The sequence below is a fragment of the Cimex lectularius genome, unplaced genomic scaffold (assembly GCF_000648675.2).
Source record: "Cimex lectularius strain Harlan isolate CLEC.00 unplaced genomic scaffold, Clec_2.1 scaffold108, whole genome shotgun sequence".
Taxonomy (NCBI): domain Eukaryota; kingdom Metazoa; phylum Arthropoda; class Insecta; order Hemiptera; family Cimicidae; genus Cimex; species Cimex lectularius.
In genome coordinates this window covers 189,986-209,069 of record NW_019392680.1, presented here as the reverse complement: position 1 = coordinate 209,069, position 19,084 = coordinate 189,986, and the positions used below count along the sequence as shown (strand labels likewise).

The following is a 19,084-nucleotide window of genomic DNA, read 5'->3' as shown; positions in this document are numbered from 1 at the left end:
ACGAGTACTTCCAAGATCGTGGAGTGTATCAGGAAGTGATGGACGTGCTCTTATTCGTCTTTTGAGGTTATCCCATAAATGTTCGATGGGGTTCAATTCTGGAGAACGGGCTGGCCAGGCTAAGACCATGATGTTATAGTGTAGAAAGTACGTTTGTACTATGCGAGCAACCTGTGGATAGGCATTATCGTGCGTTAGAATAGGATTGGCCCTGATTTCATCGAGGAAAGGCAACGCATGACTTTCCAAAATTTCAACCACACATTGGCAATTAAAGACCCTTCACGAACAACAACCAACTCTGTGCGACTCTCCATTGAAATTCACGCCCACTCCATCACTGAGCTACGTTGATAAGGTTGACTTTTGGAAAAATTATAGGCTTCGTACCTTTCGTTTCTTCTTCTACACACAGTAAAGTGCCGGTTTCGCAAAATTCTCAACGTCAAAAAACGGTCGTCCTGTGGTTCTGTCACTCTAAGGCGTCCAGAACCAGGCCTTCTATGGTAGGACCCAGTTTCTATAAAACATCTAACGTCGTCTGGCAGATTTTCGTAGGGTACTCCGATGGCATTAGCCACATACCTGATGGAACGTCCATCATCAGTAAGAGCCCACCACTAAGTAGCATTTCTAAATATAAAAATTAAAATTAAGAAAACAAAGATGAAAACTAAACAGTTTATTACTACAGATTGCAAATGAGAGTGAATAAATATTTGAAATTCCGTAAAAATTAAAAACTGAAAAATTCTTTATTCTTCTTTTGGATTAATGATTAAGTATGTTTATGTCTAATTGATATTCCCAATTTAAAACATAGCATAAACAAATATTTATTGACAAAAACAATGATACAAAGTAAGGGATGATTTTCTTTTATCTTTTCTTTTATCGAGAAAATGAAAATAAAAATCAGTTGCAGGAATTTTTTGCCTGTGTGTCACTAAATACAAGTGATATTATGTTCAGATTACAGTCGTACATCATCACTGAATTAGTAATTATTTATGAAAAATAAAAATTACTAAACCTATAAGTGCTGTAGATAAATAATAGTACACAATTTCATTAATACTGATTTGGCTAATTTTTCGTAAAGTTGTAACTATGTAACGTCAAAATTTGTGTAACTATTTCTTTTATAAATGTTAACAAAGATATTAGATAGAAAACATTCTTTCGGAAACGAATCAAGTTTGCAATTTAGTATGAATAAGGTGTTATTTATATCTGCTTGTAATAAAAAGTGACAAATTTAAAAATACAAGAGTAATAATTGTACCCAATATAATGAAATATTGCCATTTTTTATAGTAAATTATCCAATTAATGCACTTGAAAAATGAACAAAAGTGGGTTATTTGGAGTAGGTGGTCTTGAGTAGTTTGATCTAATCAGTTATTACCTATCAGTGTAAATTACAAGTCTTTCCCCAGGCATGAGGACGCTATTGATTTTTGTCTGGCCGCTTATGGCATCTGCCGTCATTAAGTAAGTTTTATAACATCGATATTTACCAAGTTTTGATATTTTTAATATATACGTCCCGAGATTTTTTAGCATTAGTTTATCATAACGCATCATGTTCATTGTCGTTCGGGTCGATTTATGGTTATTAATATTATTTTTTTAATTAATCATTCTTCCTTCTTGAGGCGTACTTTTACGTACTTAATATTTTATGATTATGAAAATAATGTATTTTTTCAAATAAAATTATGCTATAATAATAATGGTAATAAATTCTAAAGCATGACCGTATGGTATCGTATTTTTGGTTAATTTTGTACCTGTATTGGTATAAAACTTAAAATTTTAGTAAGGTATAAAATATTTAAGGGTTACATTTATGTTCGTTTATTACTATTCACTCTAAAACGATAAACGATCACAACGAAATAACCTATTGTAATTAAGTGACAAATAATGATGTGACACGTAAGATAAAAATACATGTAGTGTTGGTTTTTTAAAACAGAACTGATAACGGAATGATATTTTCTTACTGTTAACCTTTCCAATTTTCAATGTTTATTTCAACAGTTTATGTTAAAAAAGTGGGTTATATTTTTCGGTATTACCTTTTAAGTTTGACCACTGAAGAATATTGTTTTTTTTTTTTTTTTTTTTTTTTTTTTTTTTTTTTTTTTTTTTTTTTTTTTTTTTTTTTTTTTTTTTTTTTTTTTTTTTTTTTTTTTTTTTTCTTTAACGTTTAGTTTACCCAAATCGACCAATCACTAGTTTTCAATTTCAATTTCGCTGGTAATAGACAAGTTAAATCGTGAATAACAACAAATAAATGACGGTATACTCTTTCATCGTTAACATAATATTGATTTATAGTAAAACGGTTTTTGAATCTCCTTCGTGAAATATAAATAATCGAGAAACAGATTTCGTTCTTTGCTATGTTTAGAGAAAATCATAATAATATGCTCAAGATTTTACATTTCTTTATATGATTCGTACAATTTGTCTCTTCGCTGTTCGATTTTCTCCACATATGCCATTCGACCTAAGACATTAATGAAGCAATGTCTTTTTAAAATTTGGATTCCGTGAAATCGTGGTTTGTACTTTAATCAAGTGTGGATATAAATGAGAAAATCCCTAGCAGCCACAACTATATTTAAGCCATTTTGTCTTCATTTTAAAAACTAATATTGATTTTGGCATCTTGGAAGGCTTTAATCGCGTCACCTTCTCAAATAGCCCGTTTCGCCAGAACATCAACCATGAAGTTCCTCCTCAATGAATTTACCCCTAAAAACTAAATGATTTATATCAGATCTAAAATTACGGTTTTCCAAGCTCTGTAACGATCTCTTTGAATTCAACAGTGCTAATATCCTTCCATAATTGACTTCGTTATCAAGCACAAGTGCTTTGAGAATACCAAAGAGTTCAGCTGAATAAATGCTGTACTTAGGAGGAAGCATATACATGCCGTTCTTATTTCTTGGTTGGTCCAACCATGGGCATCCCTCTCCGTCATTGGATTTTGAGCCGTCTGTGAAAATAAAATAAAGAGTTAGACTTATTGTCAGACATATAGACATATAGATGCTACTAAGAAAAACTGAATTCAAATATGAAATAGTCCTACTGTAGAATAATGCACAATTTACTTAATAAGCGCCATATTCTATTTCGAAACTTGGTCTAATCATTGTTTTTCTACTGGGAAACATTAAAATTAACTATCTCTAAGTATGGATTTATTAAGCTATTTGCTTTCCCAGAATTTTTACTTCAAGACTTTTGTTTGTTATATTGTTGACATTAATTTTGATCTAAAGTTTGATGCAAGCAGTTCGATACTAATATGTAGAAGGGCTTCACAACTTTCCATCTTTATAACCTTACTGGAGTGTTAGAAAAGCAAGCCAAACAATTCCTTAAACACTTATAACTAAATAATTTAGATTTGTTTATGTGGACATTACTCACACTATCGTAAAAAATTGACCCAAAATTTGTAATATGTTCTGGCCAACATTCTAACTTTTAGCAGAAAATGTTTTTTATATTAAAATGTTGGTCGCGCAATGGCGTTATCAGACGTGTTTTGTTTCGCTCTACAAAAGTTTCTCTTTTCGATGGTTTATCCTACGAAAATTGATCTGAAACTNAAAAAAAAATATATTAAAATGTTAACTTAGCTTTCCCATTATGCTGATGATGATCTAAATTATTTTTCCATGGAAGCTTACGATTCAGAATTAAGCCCAAGAACATAACAGACATAAAGAAAAATCGTACACCCCTAACACAACAAAGTTACCCTCGTCCTCCTCCCAGAGAATGGAAATATAAAAACACATAATTAGTTCCGTAAATAATTTTGAGTTTTGGACAAATAGAAGTTTTTCTGAAAAAACGTATTTTATAAATATTATTATTACATATTTATATCTGTTCAAAAAATATATATTGAGCAAGTACATGCACATATACAAATTCAAATAATCCATCAGACCATGAGGGAGTGAGATGAGAAGCCTACCAGTGCTGGAACTCTCTTATATTTAGTTGGGACAAGGGTGGTCATGGTAGAAGGTCACGAGGCCATTGACTTTAGCTAATAGACCTATCCACGCTTCACCAGTCGCTCAGACGCACAGTGAGTATAGGCAGTTCAAAATAACGACCAAATTTTAGGTTAATGACCTCGCAGATTGCATTGAGAAATCTCTAAATAAAATATAAAGGTTTAATTAGTAACCTTAATCAGGCATTGGTGTAAGCTTTGTTTTAACAGTAAGCCAAATTGTAAGCTCGAGTATAACAAATTTAACTATCAGAGTTACATTTACTTGCGTTACTTATACCAAGCAACCAAAAGGTTCGTGCGTGTTTAAAGATGAACAATTTAATAATTGTCACGATTACAATTAGTTTATAGATATTTTATTCGGGGAAATAGTCTCCATCCGCACCTGTACCCTTTGCTCAACAAGTTACTAGCCCAGTAACCTTCTTGAGCCCCTTCTTATTGGGATCCCGGGACTTAGAAAATAAGTTCACTTCATTTTCCAGTTGTTGGCGAACATCAAATTACCGAATAGTTTGCAATATATGATTATCTATTGCTAAGAAAAGATGAAACCAGATGGGTACGCTAGGACCATAGAGGGTGTGGTAGGACTTCGAGCTAATCAAGCTTTATTATCACTTCCTTTGTTGTTCTGCCTGTATGACGTCTCGCGTAGTCCTGGTGAAAAACAAACCATTTCTTTTCACGTGAGTCAGTGTGTGCAGAGATACTTGTTGCACTTCGCTTGAGTAAATTTCTGCAGTGTTGGCCCGGCAATGTGGCAGGAATTGGTAGTGCACAATGCCTGCCCAACTCCAGCAAATCACCAAATATCACCTTTTGGTGAATATTTGTTGAAGTAATGACCAGAGTCATTTGGCTACAGTCAAATGTTACGACCACGTGGTGTTACCGTACAAGATTCATTTTTCGCCGGTTGTCACAATACCGTCAAAAACGTTTCAACTTTGCATCCTGAAAGTAATGAAATGGAAATGTTTGATGCTGAAAATTGTTACCGCTCAATTTTTGAGGAACCCGTTTCCTGTTCTACTTCTTCCCACGTCGATGTAAGCTAGAGCGAATAGTTTGATCGTTTACGTTGAACACTCTGGCAAGCTTCTGACATGTTTGACTAGAATCAAGTTTGATAGCTTTCCTCAGTTCATCGTCATTCAAGACAAGTGTAGGCCGTGGTTCATCATTAATCCCCTCGTTCCTCGAACCAACTTTTTCAACCACTTTTGGGCAAAGCGCTCACTTAACGCAGTGAAATGTTAACGAGTACCTTCGGCCGCCCTAGTACCTAGCATAAATTCATACAATAAGCACGCATGAATTATGGGTTTTGAAGCCAAGAAAATGAAAATATTTTATAATTTACAGTCAATTGTCCAAGACAATTTTTGTATATGTATTGACTAATTATTCTCTTGGTAATACGTGATGTAAACATCTAATCCTCGTAAGCAAATAGAAATGTTGATTAACGGTAAAAAGACAATAGCAAACGAAAAACCGTACGAACGTTTCTGGTTATTAATTTCTGAATGAATACTTCGTTTTTGATGGTGTTTGAAGATAAAGATCTATAATACGGTGGACACAGTGTTAGTGATATCAGAATTTTTATTAATGACAGTACGTATACAGTCAACATATTCGAGTTGAAAATAAAATAAATTCTTCTGTCACAGCCACTATTTGTTTTAGTCTTTTCTGAACATTCGAGTTCAGTGTCAAATGCCTTTCTTCACCTCTTCATCTTCAGTGATGTGTTTGAAGGTAAAACTTAAAGATTGGATAATACCAAAATACCAAACTTTACCCCACAGACTTCAAAAAATTTCATAATTTGTTTTAGAGTCCCATTGAAGAGAGGCCTAAAGAATGGATACGAAAATCACGCCTTACTGTACAACCAGAAATTCCAAATCATAACAAGTTCAGTCAATTTAGGCAACTTTATGAATGTGGGTACATTGACAATGTATCAATCAGAACTTATAATAATGAGATTTTTTTTCTAGATGCAGTATTATGGTGATGTATGCATAGGAACGCCTCCTCAATTGTTTTCCGTCATTTTCGATACGGGATCCTCTCTACTTTGGGTGCCTTCAAATAGCTGCGATTCGCCTGCTTGCCGTAAGTCTCACATCTGTTTCCATAATCACACAGATTAAATATAAAGCTTTTTTTGTATTTTCAGTGAAATCGAGGAGGTTCGTCAGACGGAATTCGAAGACTTACGAACCTTTAGACAAGATCGTTTCTGTTTTTTACTTAAAGAGTTCAGTGAAGGGTCTCCTCGCCAGGGAGCAAATCCAAGTCGGGCAAAGAATTAAATTAGAAAATAAGGAGATGTTTATGTTAAGCAAAGGCATTTTTAGTTAGGTGGAGTCAGCTATAAAGGGATATTCGCCGAAGCTATCCAAGAGCCTGGTGAAGGCTTTCTTGGTGCACATTTTGACGGCATCATGGGTATGAGTTTACCTGAGCAGGACCAATACAGCATCTTGAGTGTCATGGTTCAGCAAAACCTTGTGAAAAGGAAAATAATTTCATTTTATCTGAAGAGGTATACTTCACCCACATAAGCATTTCTATGGATTATGTGGTGTTTAGTGGTCGTTAGTTAATGATTATTCGGAGATGCTAGAAAATATTAAATAAAAAAATGAATTTATACATGGCTAGAAAATTTTAGATTAAAAAAAATAAAATCTAAAATTTTCTAACATTGTATAATTCATTTTTTTAATCTAAAATTTTCTAGTATTGTACAAATTCATTTTTTTACATCCTACATATATGTAAAATTTAAACAATGTTTATAAATCCCAGGCCCTGAAGATGATCTCAATAAAGATCGAAACGTTGCCACGATAAAGAAAATGTTTTTCTAATACCTACATCACATCAGACCGCGTCTCACGATCTCCGAATAATCTATGGATTATATTAAGCAGAATCTGCATAATTTTTATACGTGGAATAAAAACATTGTTAATAAATAATTTAGTTCTAACGAATTGATATTTACTTAGACCTTTACAATTATTACTTTGTTAATACGTATTTTTCAGAAATTTAACGGAAAACCAAGGAGGTTTAATGATGATAGGAGGATGGGATGAAAATTACTTTTCTGCAAATAATATATCATATATACCAGTCAATCAAAACGCAACAAAGTGGGAATTCACGCTTGACAAGTAGGTTTTATAGTAAGCATTCAACAAAATATATGAAATCATGTTTGATGATTACTACAATTATTTGTAACGTTTATGTTATTATTTTTTAAGAAGTAAATATACATCTAATATTTCAGTGTGAGAGTGAAAAACATTACGCTCAGTTGTAACAGATGCGTGGCTATAGCAGACACAGGGAGTTCGGTAATATTCGGCCCACCTAAAGACATTATAAAGATACAGCAGACGCTCGGAATCAACCAGGAAGGTTTTGTAAGTATGCAAATGTTCAAATCGTGGTATGTCTTTTTTTTACGTTATTTTTCTAGATTGATTGTAAGATAAGAGAAAAACTGGAAGCTGTTCACTTTGTCATCGGCAACAAACTTTATACTTTGAAACCATCGGATTACATAATGCAGGTAAAACATAATTATTATGACAAATGTTTTATTTACAACTCCACTATCCATAACTTTTCTGTAACGATGTAGAAAAGAAAATTTTTGTACGAAGTGCATCTTCTCTAACGTTTTTATTATTATTATTATTATTTTTTTTTTTTATTACAATCTGCAATTATTATTTACAACATGTAATTTGCGGATACATGAACAACTATATATATGTACAACTATTTACATTGAGGGGAGAAAATAGTCAGTGCTATCCTCCCTCTTCACTGTTTTTTTTTTTTTTCAGTTCACTCGGAAAGGAGGTCGCGGGGCCATTTCCTCTTAAGACGCCTTATAGGGTTGTAGGGATGGGTTCTATCGGACAGGGCTTGGGCAAGACTATTTGGATGGTGGGAAAGTTTTTTGTGAAAAGTGGTAAATTTTTGGGGAATAAATTTTTGGATATAAGGAATTTGAAGGTCGTTGTGGAGGGTAGCATTGGAGACATAATAAGGAGCATTTACAATGGATCTGAGGACTTTAGATTGAAACGATTGGAGGCGTTGGATATTGGAAGGTTTAGCGGTTCCCCACAGTTCTATCCCGTACGTCCAAATCGGTTGTAGTAGTGTTTCGTAAATAGTAAGTTTGTTTTTTGTCGATAGTTTAGACTGTCGTCCTATAAGTCTGTGCAGTAGACCATACCGTCTGTTTAAGTTTTGTCGTGTCAGTCGTGTATGTTGATTCCACGTTAGTCGTGAGTCTAGGGAGTGCCAAGCCAGCCGTTGTATTGAGAGGTAGTGTTCAATACAGCTCGTACAAATCGTCTTGTTTTGAAACGTTATTAGAGACATTTCGGTGCAAAAGTGCACACTGTGTGGGCCAAAGCACCTAAGAGGATTCTCCCGAATTTTCGAAGGACTTGGTCAAAGGACTTGGTGATATCAAGCAAGTGAGTGGACTTACTTTAGTTAATAGGTGATCGGACAGGAAACCTGCCTGTTTCGGGCCCATCGCCACGATCCCCCACCACTTTTCTACTTTATCAGCCACAACAAATGACAACAAACAAATCAACAGTGTAGCTCTAACGTTTTATGTTTAAATTTATCTCTTAATTTATAATTTATCAATTGATCTTTTTAACTATAATTATAGGGAAGAAATATTTTTTTAAAGGAAAAAGCAAAAACAAGTTTTTTTCTTCTCGATAACTATAGTGAAAACGATTATTCGGAGATGGTGAGATGCGGTCTTTTGTGACGTACATAAAACATTTTCGTTATCATGCCAACGTTTCGATCTTTATTGATATCATCTTCAGGGCCTGGGATTTAGAAACATTGTTTAAATTTTAGAAATGCATGTAGGAGGTGAGAAAAAATTAATTTATACAAAAAAAATCTTTATATTCAATCAAAGTATTTGAACTTACTCATACAATGCTAGAAAATTTTAGATTAAAAATGAATTTTTACAATGTAGAAATTTTTAAAATGTAAAGTATTTTTACTCACTGGAAAACAAACACTTTGAATGAGTAAAAATACTTTGATTGAATCTAAAATTTTCTAGCATTGTATAAATTCATTTTTTCTTTCTTTTAATCTAAACTTTCTAGCATTGTATAAATTCGTAGTTTTTTCTCACCTCCTACATGTATTGGTAAAATTTAAACAATGTTTATAAATCCCAGGTCCTGAAGATGATCTCAATAAAGATCAAAACGTTGGCTCGATAAAGAAAATGTTTTTCTAAACGTACGTCACACCAGAACGCATCTCACGATCTCCGAATAATAATTGACTAACGGTCACTAAACACCACACATTTCTATAGTGAAATGGTGAATTGAGAAATTTTAGCTTGGCCGTTAATAATCATTTCAGTCTGCTGTGAGTTTTGAACTTATCTGTCCAGCACCCAGGTTGGTCTCCAGTTAAACCACTTCAGCCCACAACGCATGCAGTTACTACATCAATATCCGTTTAAACTAACACTTAAATAGATTCCTTCTTACTTCTATATCATTGTCAGTTAGAATTGAGTATGCTCAAGCTTAATTTTCATATCGGGTGGCATTCCTACGCGCTCCCTATAGGAAAGCTTTTGGATCTTCCCAGGCCACCCTGCCGCCGATTATGATTACCGTCCCCTATGTCATCCTTGCCCTCCATAAGCCTACCCACGGGTCACGTCCGGGTACAAATCGTTCGAATATTCTGCTTTACTGGCATCTAAGTATCGCCAAAACGGATGTCCGGTCACATTGCTGATGATAAGCTACTCTCCCCAAAGCACGGGAAGCAGGGCTCCGAGCGAACGAAACAAGTCTGATAGACAAAAATAGCGAGTTTGAGTTTAAATAAAAGGAGGGAAAATTCGAAAGGTAGGTTGTGAGGGAATGTTGGTGTCCGAGGGGATCGAAGTCACGTCAAAGTCACGATACTTCAAGTGGTAGAGCAGCGGTGTATTTAGCAAGAGGTCGTGGATTCTAATCCCGCTCGTGACACTAACGTTTTCATTTCAACCAATGCCTTACATAAAGATTAATTAAACTTATTATTCTTTTCCAACTGTGTGTTTATTCAAACCCAAACAATTACCAAATGGAAAAACTTAAGAAGTTTATTCAAACCCAAACTAGTCTGAAAAACATAAACAATAAAAAGCATAATAATCTAAAAAACAGCAAGGAAATGAAGACCGATATGATTGAAAACGACTAAACTCCAGGTTTAACACACCCAGTGGAGACGACATAGGATTTTTTTTACGAGGGTTCGCAACAGCAGAGGTCATATAAAACCTCAGGATGCCGGTGTTATTGAAAAAAAAGCCCATTTATAAGTATGTCGGGTTCGAATGCAGGGCCGCTGGATTCGAAACCGGGGGACCTTTACGTTTCAGTGTTGAGCTCCGTGTTAACGCCTAAATCGTTGCGCCCCTACAGGAGTTTTGTTACATATAAGTAATAATTATATTCCCGTCATAATTGTTGTTGAATCAGTTTGTTATTAAAATTTTGTTTTTATTACCATATATTTGTACTCTTTACGAAAAAACAATGTTAAAACCAAAACTTTTAATATAATTTTAAAACAATTACAAATCCAACAATATTAGGTTTTTCAATAGATAACTAATAACATTATCCAGAAAATAAATATGTCTGTTTTTTTACGATCATTGAACCACAATTTATTTTCGTATTGATTTTTGTTGTTATTGATTATCATGTCTGTTTAGATTTCACCGCAGGTCTGTATATCTGTGTTCTTCGAAATGCCTAGACCAATAGGTGGAATCATGTGGATTCTTGGAGATGCTTTTTTGGCAAAATTCTACACCATATTCGACTTTGAACAAAAGAGAATTGCTTTTGCTACTCTTAAGACGAAGTAAGTTTAATCGATTTATATTTTATTTTGACGTGAACGACTCAAATGAAATCAAACATCAGACGTAATCTCGAATTTTAGAAATTATAAGTTGTTAAAAATGTTATAATTCGGACGTTGTTACACGCTCATGTTATTTATGTAGATAATTTCATTATTTATTTTTGTCAAGGAATGACGCTGGACAGTAACCTTACTTGACGTTTCATAGTACCACCACTGATACAATATATTCCCAAGATTAGCACAGCATAGAGAAATGTATGTTTTATAAGTTTAAATTAACAAATAATAGTAAAATAAAAATTTATTTCACATGGAGTGATGGCCAAGTCATTCTAATTTCATTATTTGAAACGCTAGCAATTCTGGGTTCGAATCCCGGCATAGTACATGAAATTTTATTTTATATTAATTTCGGAAAAGTATAGTACAGACGTTCAAATATTCGCCTCGATACACAATGCGTAATTAGACGTTAATTCCTCCTTTTTGACAGTAACTGCTCTACTTAATTTTAATTAATATAATGTATTTAATTTCCCAATTACTGGAATGAATCAAATTGGCTATTCGTAAGAATTTTTATTAAATATTTACTTTCTAAATATGTTTTTTGTTCTAGTGTTCCTCATCAAATAGAAAAGGACGGAAATGTGTATTGCGGCCTGGGATCTTCTAATACTTTAAACAGTTTCCTTTTGTTCAGTTTATTTTTAACACAGTTTTTATCAATTTCAATTTAGGTTCATATATTTACATATGCTTTAATTTATATACGGTTAAATTATTTTAATTGAATATCTACAGAAATAAATGTATATTTGATTTTTCTTGTATAAATTAAATACAAACATTATATCTAATGTATATATAAAATATTTTTTATTTATTATTTAAATTACAATAAATCTGATTATCGTTTATTCAATTAATATTATCTTTCAATGTTATAATTTTAAAGTTGAAATCCGAAATCAGGCCAATAGAAAGTACCAAATGCAAGGAAGTACGATTAGTTATAAAGGAACATTATGTAGGATTGAGGGCTTTAAAACTAAATATTAATAATAATTTTCAATATGTATTAGCAAATATGAATGAATTCATAATAATGAAAAATTGTTTTCATGGAAAATCAGGTTAACGCATTTACAGTGAACCGGATTAAATATTTTTCCATCATGTGTCTGGAGTACAGAAATCGAAAGCTCGACGAAGGAATTGAGGAACTTTCGGACCGTCTCGCGTAAGTGTCCGGCTGGCATATAAAAGTTACTAGATATTTCTTACCTAATCAAGCATTACAATTCCATATAGAGAGCGCGTAGGAATGCCAACCGATATGACAATTGTGTTTGAGCCCTTGACCAATTCTTGGAGGAAACAGGGTGGTTTTATTACATATATTATTGATATTTTTGTTTTCTTTGCACAAGCTGAGAAGGAATGTATTTATTAGCGTGAAGTCTGAAGTTGTAGTGAGAGGGCCGATGGCCAAATATCGAGCACCCATCGACAATCAATTAGGTTGGTTATAAATAGGTGTAACGAATATCGTGTACTCCACCACCATAACCGAGTAAATGGTACATAAATGAGAAAGAATGTATTTATGAGTGAGTGAGAGTATGAATGGGTTTGGGAACTGATTGCTTAGGAAGCCGAAATGACCTAGTTGTTGATAGTTGATGTTGGTGCGGTGTGAAGTTTAGTATCTTGAACTATTCATGTTCATAACGCATTCATATGGATGGTACTTTTATTACTAGGGTGGTTAATTAAACGTATCTGGATTATTCAATAAAAGGTACTTAATTCTACCAGCACCCATCCGATTTTTCATACTTAATTTTCGAGTCTTAATGAAGCATAAAGTTTTTCTTATGCCGGCGCGACTCTGCATTTCTACTTTTCTTGCTTTTTTGTATTCTCATCTATAGTCGGCATTGTGAAGAAACCTCTTTCAATAAATATTTTACCAAAACACACACACACACACACACACACACACACACACACACACAGACAGAGAATATAAAAACCTATTCTAAACCTAACCTAACTAATAAGAGTTTTGCGGAGTACTCAATATTCCGCCGCAGTGGCTAACTTAGTATGAACTTACGAAAATTAATGCATACTTACCAATAGAACTTTTATTTTTACAACTATCTAATTACTTATCTATAAAGAACTAAAGAAAGTAAAACAGTCCCGTTTCATGTAAAAGTCGGGACAGTGGAACCAGATACTCGTTGCCATGCTCAAGCACAATTCTCATATCGGGCGGGGGGCATTATTATGCGCTCTCTATAAGGAGCCAAGGAATGGTACTCTTCAGTTAGGTGGGACACACCAAGCAATCTTTTTCTACATGCCGGACACATCTAATGTATAATGTAAGTGTTCGTGTGTCAACCTTGCATGACATTTTCTTAATCGGGTGGGGATGCCCCTTCACCCCTAGGTCCCCAATGGGCCATCTATCGACAGAGCTCTTGAGAGAGCTTATCCGCATTCCATCCCACCGACGCTTCGAATTTTTTTAAAATCATTTTTTATTGCATTTTAAGCTTCAGAGGGGTAGACCTCAGCAGTTAGGTCCGGAGGTTCAGAATCCCGACAAATCCGTGTCCGGCTGTTCGCTACCTCCCAAACCTGTGTCGAACAACTCCCGTTTTGCCAAGACGATCTGAATTGTGTTATTTCTCCAACAAGAACAGAGCAGGTCTATGCAAGACCTGTCATATATACCAGTTAATGTACAGTCGGTGCAGACAAGTTCAGTCATAGCCAAATCGTCTCAACACTCCAAACGCGTCCATATCGCATACAATTAATATTTTCGCAATATGTATGGTGTTTGTGACCGTTAGTCAATGATTATTCGGAGATCGTGAGATGCGGTCTGGTGTGACGTAGGTTTTAAACAAACATTTTCTTTATCGTGCCAACGTTTCGATTTTTATTGAGATCATCTTCAGGGCCTGGGATTTATAAACATTGTTTGAATTTTACAAATACATGTAAGATGTAAAAAAAAATATAATGAATTTATACAATGCAAGAAAATTTTATAAATTAGTATTTAATAATTAATAACGAAAACTAGGGTGACTATTTTATCACTGATTTGGAACGTTTCATTCTTAAAAGTTTGTTTTGTACAAATTAGTGTTTATAATAATTACATGCACATATATTTGCCCATACAAAAGTTGTATAGTTAATTATGGCCTTCATACATAATTCAAAACTGAGATTTTTGTATTTAAATGGGATATTTCGTTGAGGATAGGAAATATGAAATGCTAGTAAATAAGTAAATATTGTATAATAAATAATAAAATTACAATAATTAGATTACGAAAGCCTGTACAAGTAATTATTCAAATAAGCCTGCCTTGTAGTCATTGAAACAGCAAAAATTGGCGCTTTTGATAAAAAACGTTAGATAATTTACGAAGGTATTCAATAAACCTTCATTACTGAAACATGAACAGGCTGTTTAGCAACAAGCTGCTTTCCGATTTGTCGGCACGTTTGAAATGAATACGAGCCTGGTAATTGGAAAGGACAGAGAAAAAACACGGCATAAACTGAGTTATTAAATGGGGAGGGATATATGCAGTGAATAGGGAACACATGTCGAGGCTATTAGCACCCTGCAAATGTGTTTTTGCGGTCTGCGTCTGCTCGTCATTCACAACTGCGCCTTCGACCTACGATCCGACTTTTGGATTATCATTTTAAAATAATTAAAAAACTTTGCGTTAATTTAAATTCAGATGGCGAAAAAACTGATTTAATTATTTAAATTGAAAAGATTAGTGATATATATAAATAACTTGTTTTAGCATTAAAGAGACAATTGTGTCAAGTTCGTAACAAAATATGTTATGCATTATTATTTAACCGGGTATTCCACCAAAATTATAATACCTCTTGAACTAAAGTTGACAGTGTGTCAAACTCAAATTAATACGGCTTAGCATTAGTGTAGGTGAGTGAGCCTGTACAGAGGACTAGGAAGACAAATGGGACGGTGTGCGACGAGACGTATATCTCTACGGCACGGCCGGATCTTTAGAAAATAATCAATTCCTTCATCGACTAAGACGACAGCGGACCCACCCAAATTTGGAGAAAGTGATCCACATCTTCCTGGAAGCGGGGATTTTCAACATCGCCGGAATCAAGAATGGTAGACGGGTAGCAAAGTTTAGTAATAAAAGTTTATGTTAATTTTAAGATGTTTTATTTAATCCGTGAGTTTGTTCTCATTTTGTAATAGTGTTACTCATAGGAAATTAAGTTATCCATGCTTTGTAAGTTAGTTTCCTTAGTAATTAATGTGTCTTTTTTTAGTATATAAATATTGTTCGTATATTTTGAGTATATATTTAATTGGAATTTGTTAATTATCCGGTTTAATTGACTGAAAAATTATGAAGTGTGAGAGGTTGACATACTAGCCTGCTAAGTTGTTGGGGAGACACACCTAGCCCTGACTTACTGGTTAAGTTTACAATAACTCTTTATTTAATCCATTATATTTCGTGGTCCGATGGACCAAATAACTACTTTCAATTAATTAATCTTTATGTAAGATTTTGGTTGAGTTAAAAAAGTCAGTGTGACGAGCGGGATTCGAACCCACGACTTTCGGATAAATACGCCGCTGCTCTACCACTTGATCTATCCTGACTTCGATCCACTCAGACAGCAATTTTCCCTCCTTCTGCCATTTTTAAAATGTCGTGTAATCAGGATTCGATTCTCGGCGACAAATGAAGAGCTGATAATTGGAACGTCGCGTTGGCGGAGGTATCAGCGGTTCACTTTGGCAATTCATGTCGAGAGACGTGGTTGTAGAAGTCCTTCCACCCACCCTGGGAGTCATGGCCCACTTTATGTGGAACCACGGCGACGACGGGTGGTATAATGTGGATGAGACTCGAGACCCCGAAACGGCTCACCTCGTGTTCTCTTCCACGGCCCTGTTTCTCAATCCGAATTCCATCATTCTATCCTGTGATCCTAACCCATGGTTACAAGGGGGGTATCCGGGCACAAAATAATGGTGTAGCCTAGAGGGCGTGGCAACCTCTCTAAAGCACAAGCTGTCTTATGTCGGCCTCAGGGTCGGCAGGGACGTCGGGTGTCTTAGCAGAGTCACACGTGGGCCAGTGCACCAGATCCTGTCTGCAAAGACGGGGGAGGGTTGTATGGCCATCTGTACCACGGGGTGACAGAAATGTTCCAGAATCCTGCCCTCTGTCACATTGGGAACGGATTCGTGGTGGCTTGTGGTGACGCCCCTGGCGGGAACTTAGACAGAGGCTGTCTTCTATCTGGGACCTTTCGTGAAGCTTGCGCATGGCCAGCGTATTACCCCCCGTTCCTCACGGGAGACTTTGCGACCGGACGACAGCATGTAAGCGTTGAGGACGTCATGATCATGCTACAGTCCCTGGGTGCGTGAGTAAGCGATTGGAAAAGGGTAATGCAATCGGCGGTCTTTGACTCGAGTATGCTTTGCATTGTTGTGCGTATGACCGGCGTGGTACCCTTGGGGAAGGGAAGGATCGGACCACCTAGGCTAGACCTATGGCGTCCCTCGATTACGTGCAGCAGGTGTAGGCTGAGCTCGATAAGAGACCTTTGACCGTAGACAGTGCTCATCTAGGGGGTGGGTAGCAATCCCACTTTATAATCCGAAACCGCTGTCGGGGCGTTCCCGAAAGTTTTTACGCTGGAGGAGCCTCTACACTCAGAGAGATAGAGTCGCCTTCTCTATCTAGGGAGTACGCGGGGGGGACGGGCTGATGTATTTCGGCCCGTTAGCCCCTCGCGTGCGGCGTACGACCCGACGCACAATGCGGGCCCGACCATTCGGCTACTGACCCTTAGGGGCCGGGACACCACTACACCAATGCTGCGGCGGTAACACTTTTCCGTCGTATGCAGAAGTGCGTCAGCTCTCATCTTGAGAATCAAAACGTCCGATAAGGCCGAATAGGCTAGGTGCGGACGTTAAAGATCCTCTTGTCTTGTTGACGATGAGTAATCGGGAACCAAACTGTAGAAGTCCTTCAACCTGATGATGAGCTAAAAGGCTCGAAATCCGGATCGTTGCAAAACAACTTACTGCGAGTAGGAACTATCCTTTTAAAAAGTATTGAACACCACACTCACTCCATCATTTATCATTTCTTTCAATGAAGAGCTTTGGTGAAGATATACTTCGTTTTACTAACTAAATCAATTTTATTTCGTGGGCCGATTGACCAAATTACTTTTTTCAATCTCTCTCTCTCTCTCTCTCTCTCTCTCTCTCTCTCTCTCTCTCTCTCTCTCTCTCTCTCTCTCTCTCTCTCTCTCTCTCTCTCTCTGTGGGGTGTGTGTGTGTGTGTGTGTGTGTGGTCTTTTTGTTGGTCTGGCTGAATTTCTCCTGAACCAATGACGCTATCAAAGAAACGAAAATTACGTGTTTAATATTTTTAGTGTACTTTCAAATTTTACTAAACTATCAACGAATGTCAGTTTTAAAGAGAGTGCAAAATCTATTTAAGGAATTAATATTTATCTACTTAACATCCATGGGTGATTTTTCAATTTGTCCTGTAAAATTGATACTCCTAACTTTCTATTAAATTAATTAAAAATATAATTGAATAGTTAGCAGATATTGAAAGTAAATAAAGAAATGATTTACAAGACAAAAAAAGCGTGTCATAGATATTTCTTACCTGAGGAGTATTTATAGTCCTAGGCTTAAATAAACTCGTCCATTACATATTATTGTTATTAATTATTTCGTAAATTGTTAGCTGTATCATCTGCTGTGATAAATTTTTATGAACCTAAAGAAAATCTTTAGGTGTGATCCATTGTTGTATGATATACTGGGTGTCATTTGTAGATGGCCAGGCTGAATTCCTCTTGAACCATTGACGGTATCACAAAACCAAAAAATTATACCTATATTTACGGTTCGCTGTTTCCCTGGCGACTATTTTCAATTTAATTTTACACTCCGAAGCAAACCTCCTCTCACGATATACTACAACAACGTTCCTATCCCCAAATCCGACTGCGTTCGCTACCTTGGGTTCCACCTAGACTCACGACTAACGTGGAATCAACATACAAGACTGACACGACTAAACCTAAACAGACGTTATGGTCTACTGCACAGACTTATAGGACGACAGTCTAAACTATCGACAAAAAACAAACTTACTATTTACAAAACACTACTAAAACCGATTTGGACGTACGGAATAGAACTGTGGGGAACCGCTAAACCTTCCAATATCCAACGCCTCCAATCCTTTCAATCTAAAGTCCTCCGATCCATTGTAAATGCTCCTTATTATGTCTCAAATCCTACCCTCCACAACAACCTTCAAATTCCTTATATTCAAAAATTTATTCACCAAAAATTTACCAAGTTTCACAAAAAACTCTCTCTCCATCCAAATAGTCTTGCCCAAGCCCTGTCCGATAGAACCCATCCCTACAACCCCATAAGGCGTCTAAAGAAGAAATGGCCCCGCGACCTCCTTTCCGAGTAAACTGTAAAAACAACATAAACAAAGTGAAGAGAGAGATTGATTATTTTCTCCCCTCAATGTAAATAGTTGTACATAAGTTCATGTATCCGCAAATTACATATTGTAAATAATAATTACAGATTGTAATAAAATAAATAATAATAATATTAAACTATGTAACTCCGGCCCTCACCACGTAGCAAAGCCGGCAAAATTTTTGGCGTAAGAACTGCAAATACAAGACTTACAGCATTAATGTTTAATTTCATTAATTAAGAATAAAATAAAGCAGTTAATGTTACTAATAAATATATATTATAACATTGGGAGTGTGAATTTTTTGAATTTTTTCTGTTTTTCAAATTTCGACATACATCTTCATAAAGGCTATCCATTTTTACCTGCTAGCCCCGTTAACTCTAAGATGGGGAACGTTCTATTGAAAGAGATTTTTAAGAAAGAGGTGCTTGATCTCAAAAGTCAGTCT

At 35.5% G+C, this 19,084-nt stretch overlaps 1 protein-coding gene across 5 annotated transcripts; it reads left to right on the top strand.

The window, feature by feature from the left end:
- Window positions 1-1,395: 1,395 nt before the first annotated feature.
- On the top strand, window positions 1,396-11,811 carry LOC106672754 (cyprosin-like). 5 transcript variants are annotated; one of them, XM_014404417.2, is made up of 11 exons: window positions 1,417-1,494; window positions 5,753-5,824; window positions 5,904-6,012; window positions 6,070-6,187; window positions 6,252-6,370; window positions 6,433-6,620; window positions 7,129-7,257; window positions 7,377-7,512; window positions 7,569-7,661; window positions 10,884-11,035; window positions 11,661-11,811. In XM_014404417.2, exons 3-11 carry the CDS (start codon window positions 6,007-6,009, stop codon window positions 11,779-11,781), a joined length of 1,062 nt encoding a protein of 353 aa, XP_014259903.1. In that variant the 5' UTR covers window positions 1,417-1,494; window positions 5,753-5,824; window positions 5,904-6,006; the 3' UTR covers window positions 11,782-11,811. The 5 variants fall into 5 exon arrangements, with proteins under 5 accessions (XP_014259901.1, XP_014259900.1, XP_014259903.1 ...); XM_014404418.2 differs by having other exon boundaries at window positions 1,419-1,494; window positions 5,737-5,824; XM_024225613.1 differs by lacking the exon at window positions 1,417-1,494 and adding an exon at window positions 4,508-5,680.
- The last annotated feature ends 7,273 nt before the right edge of the window (window positions 11,812-19,084 follow it).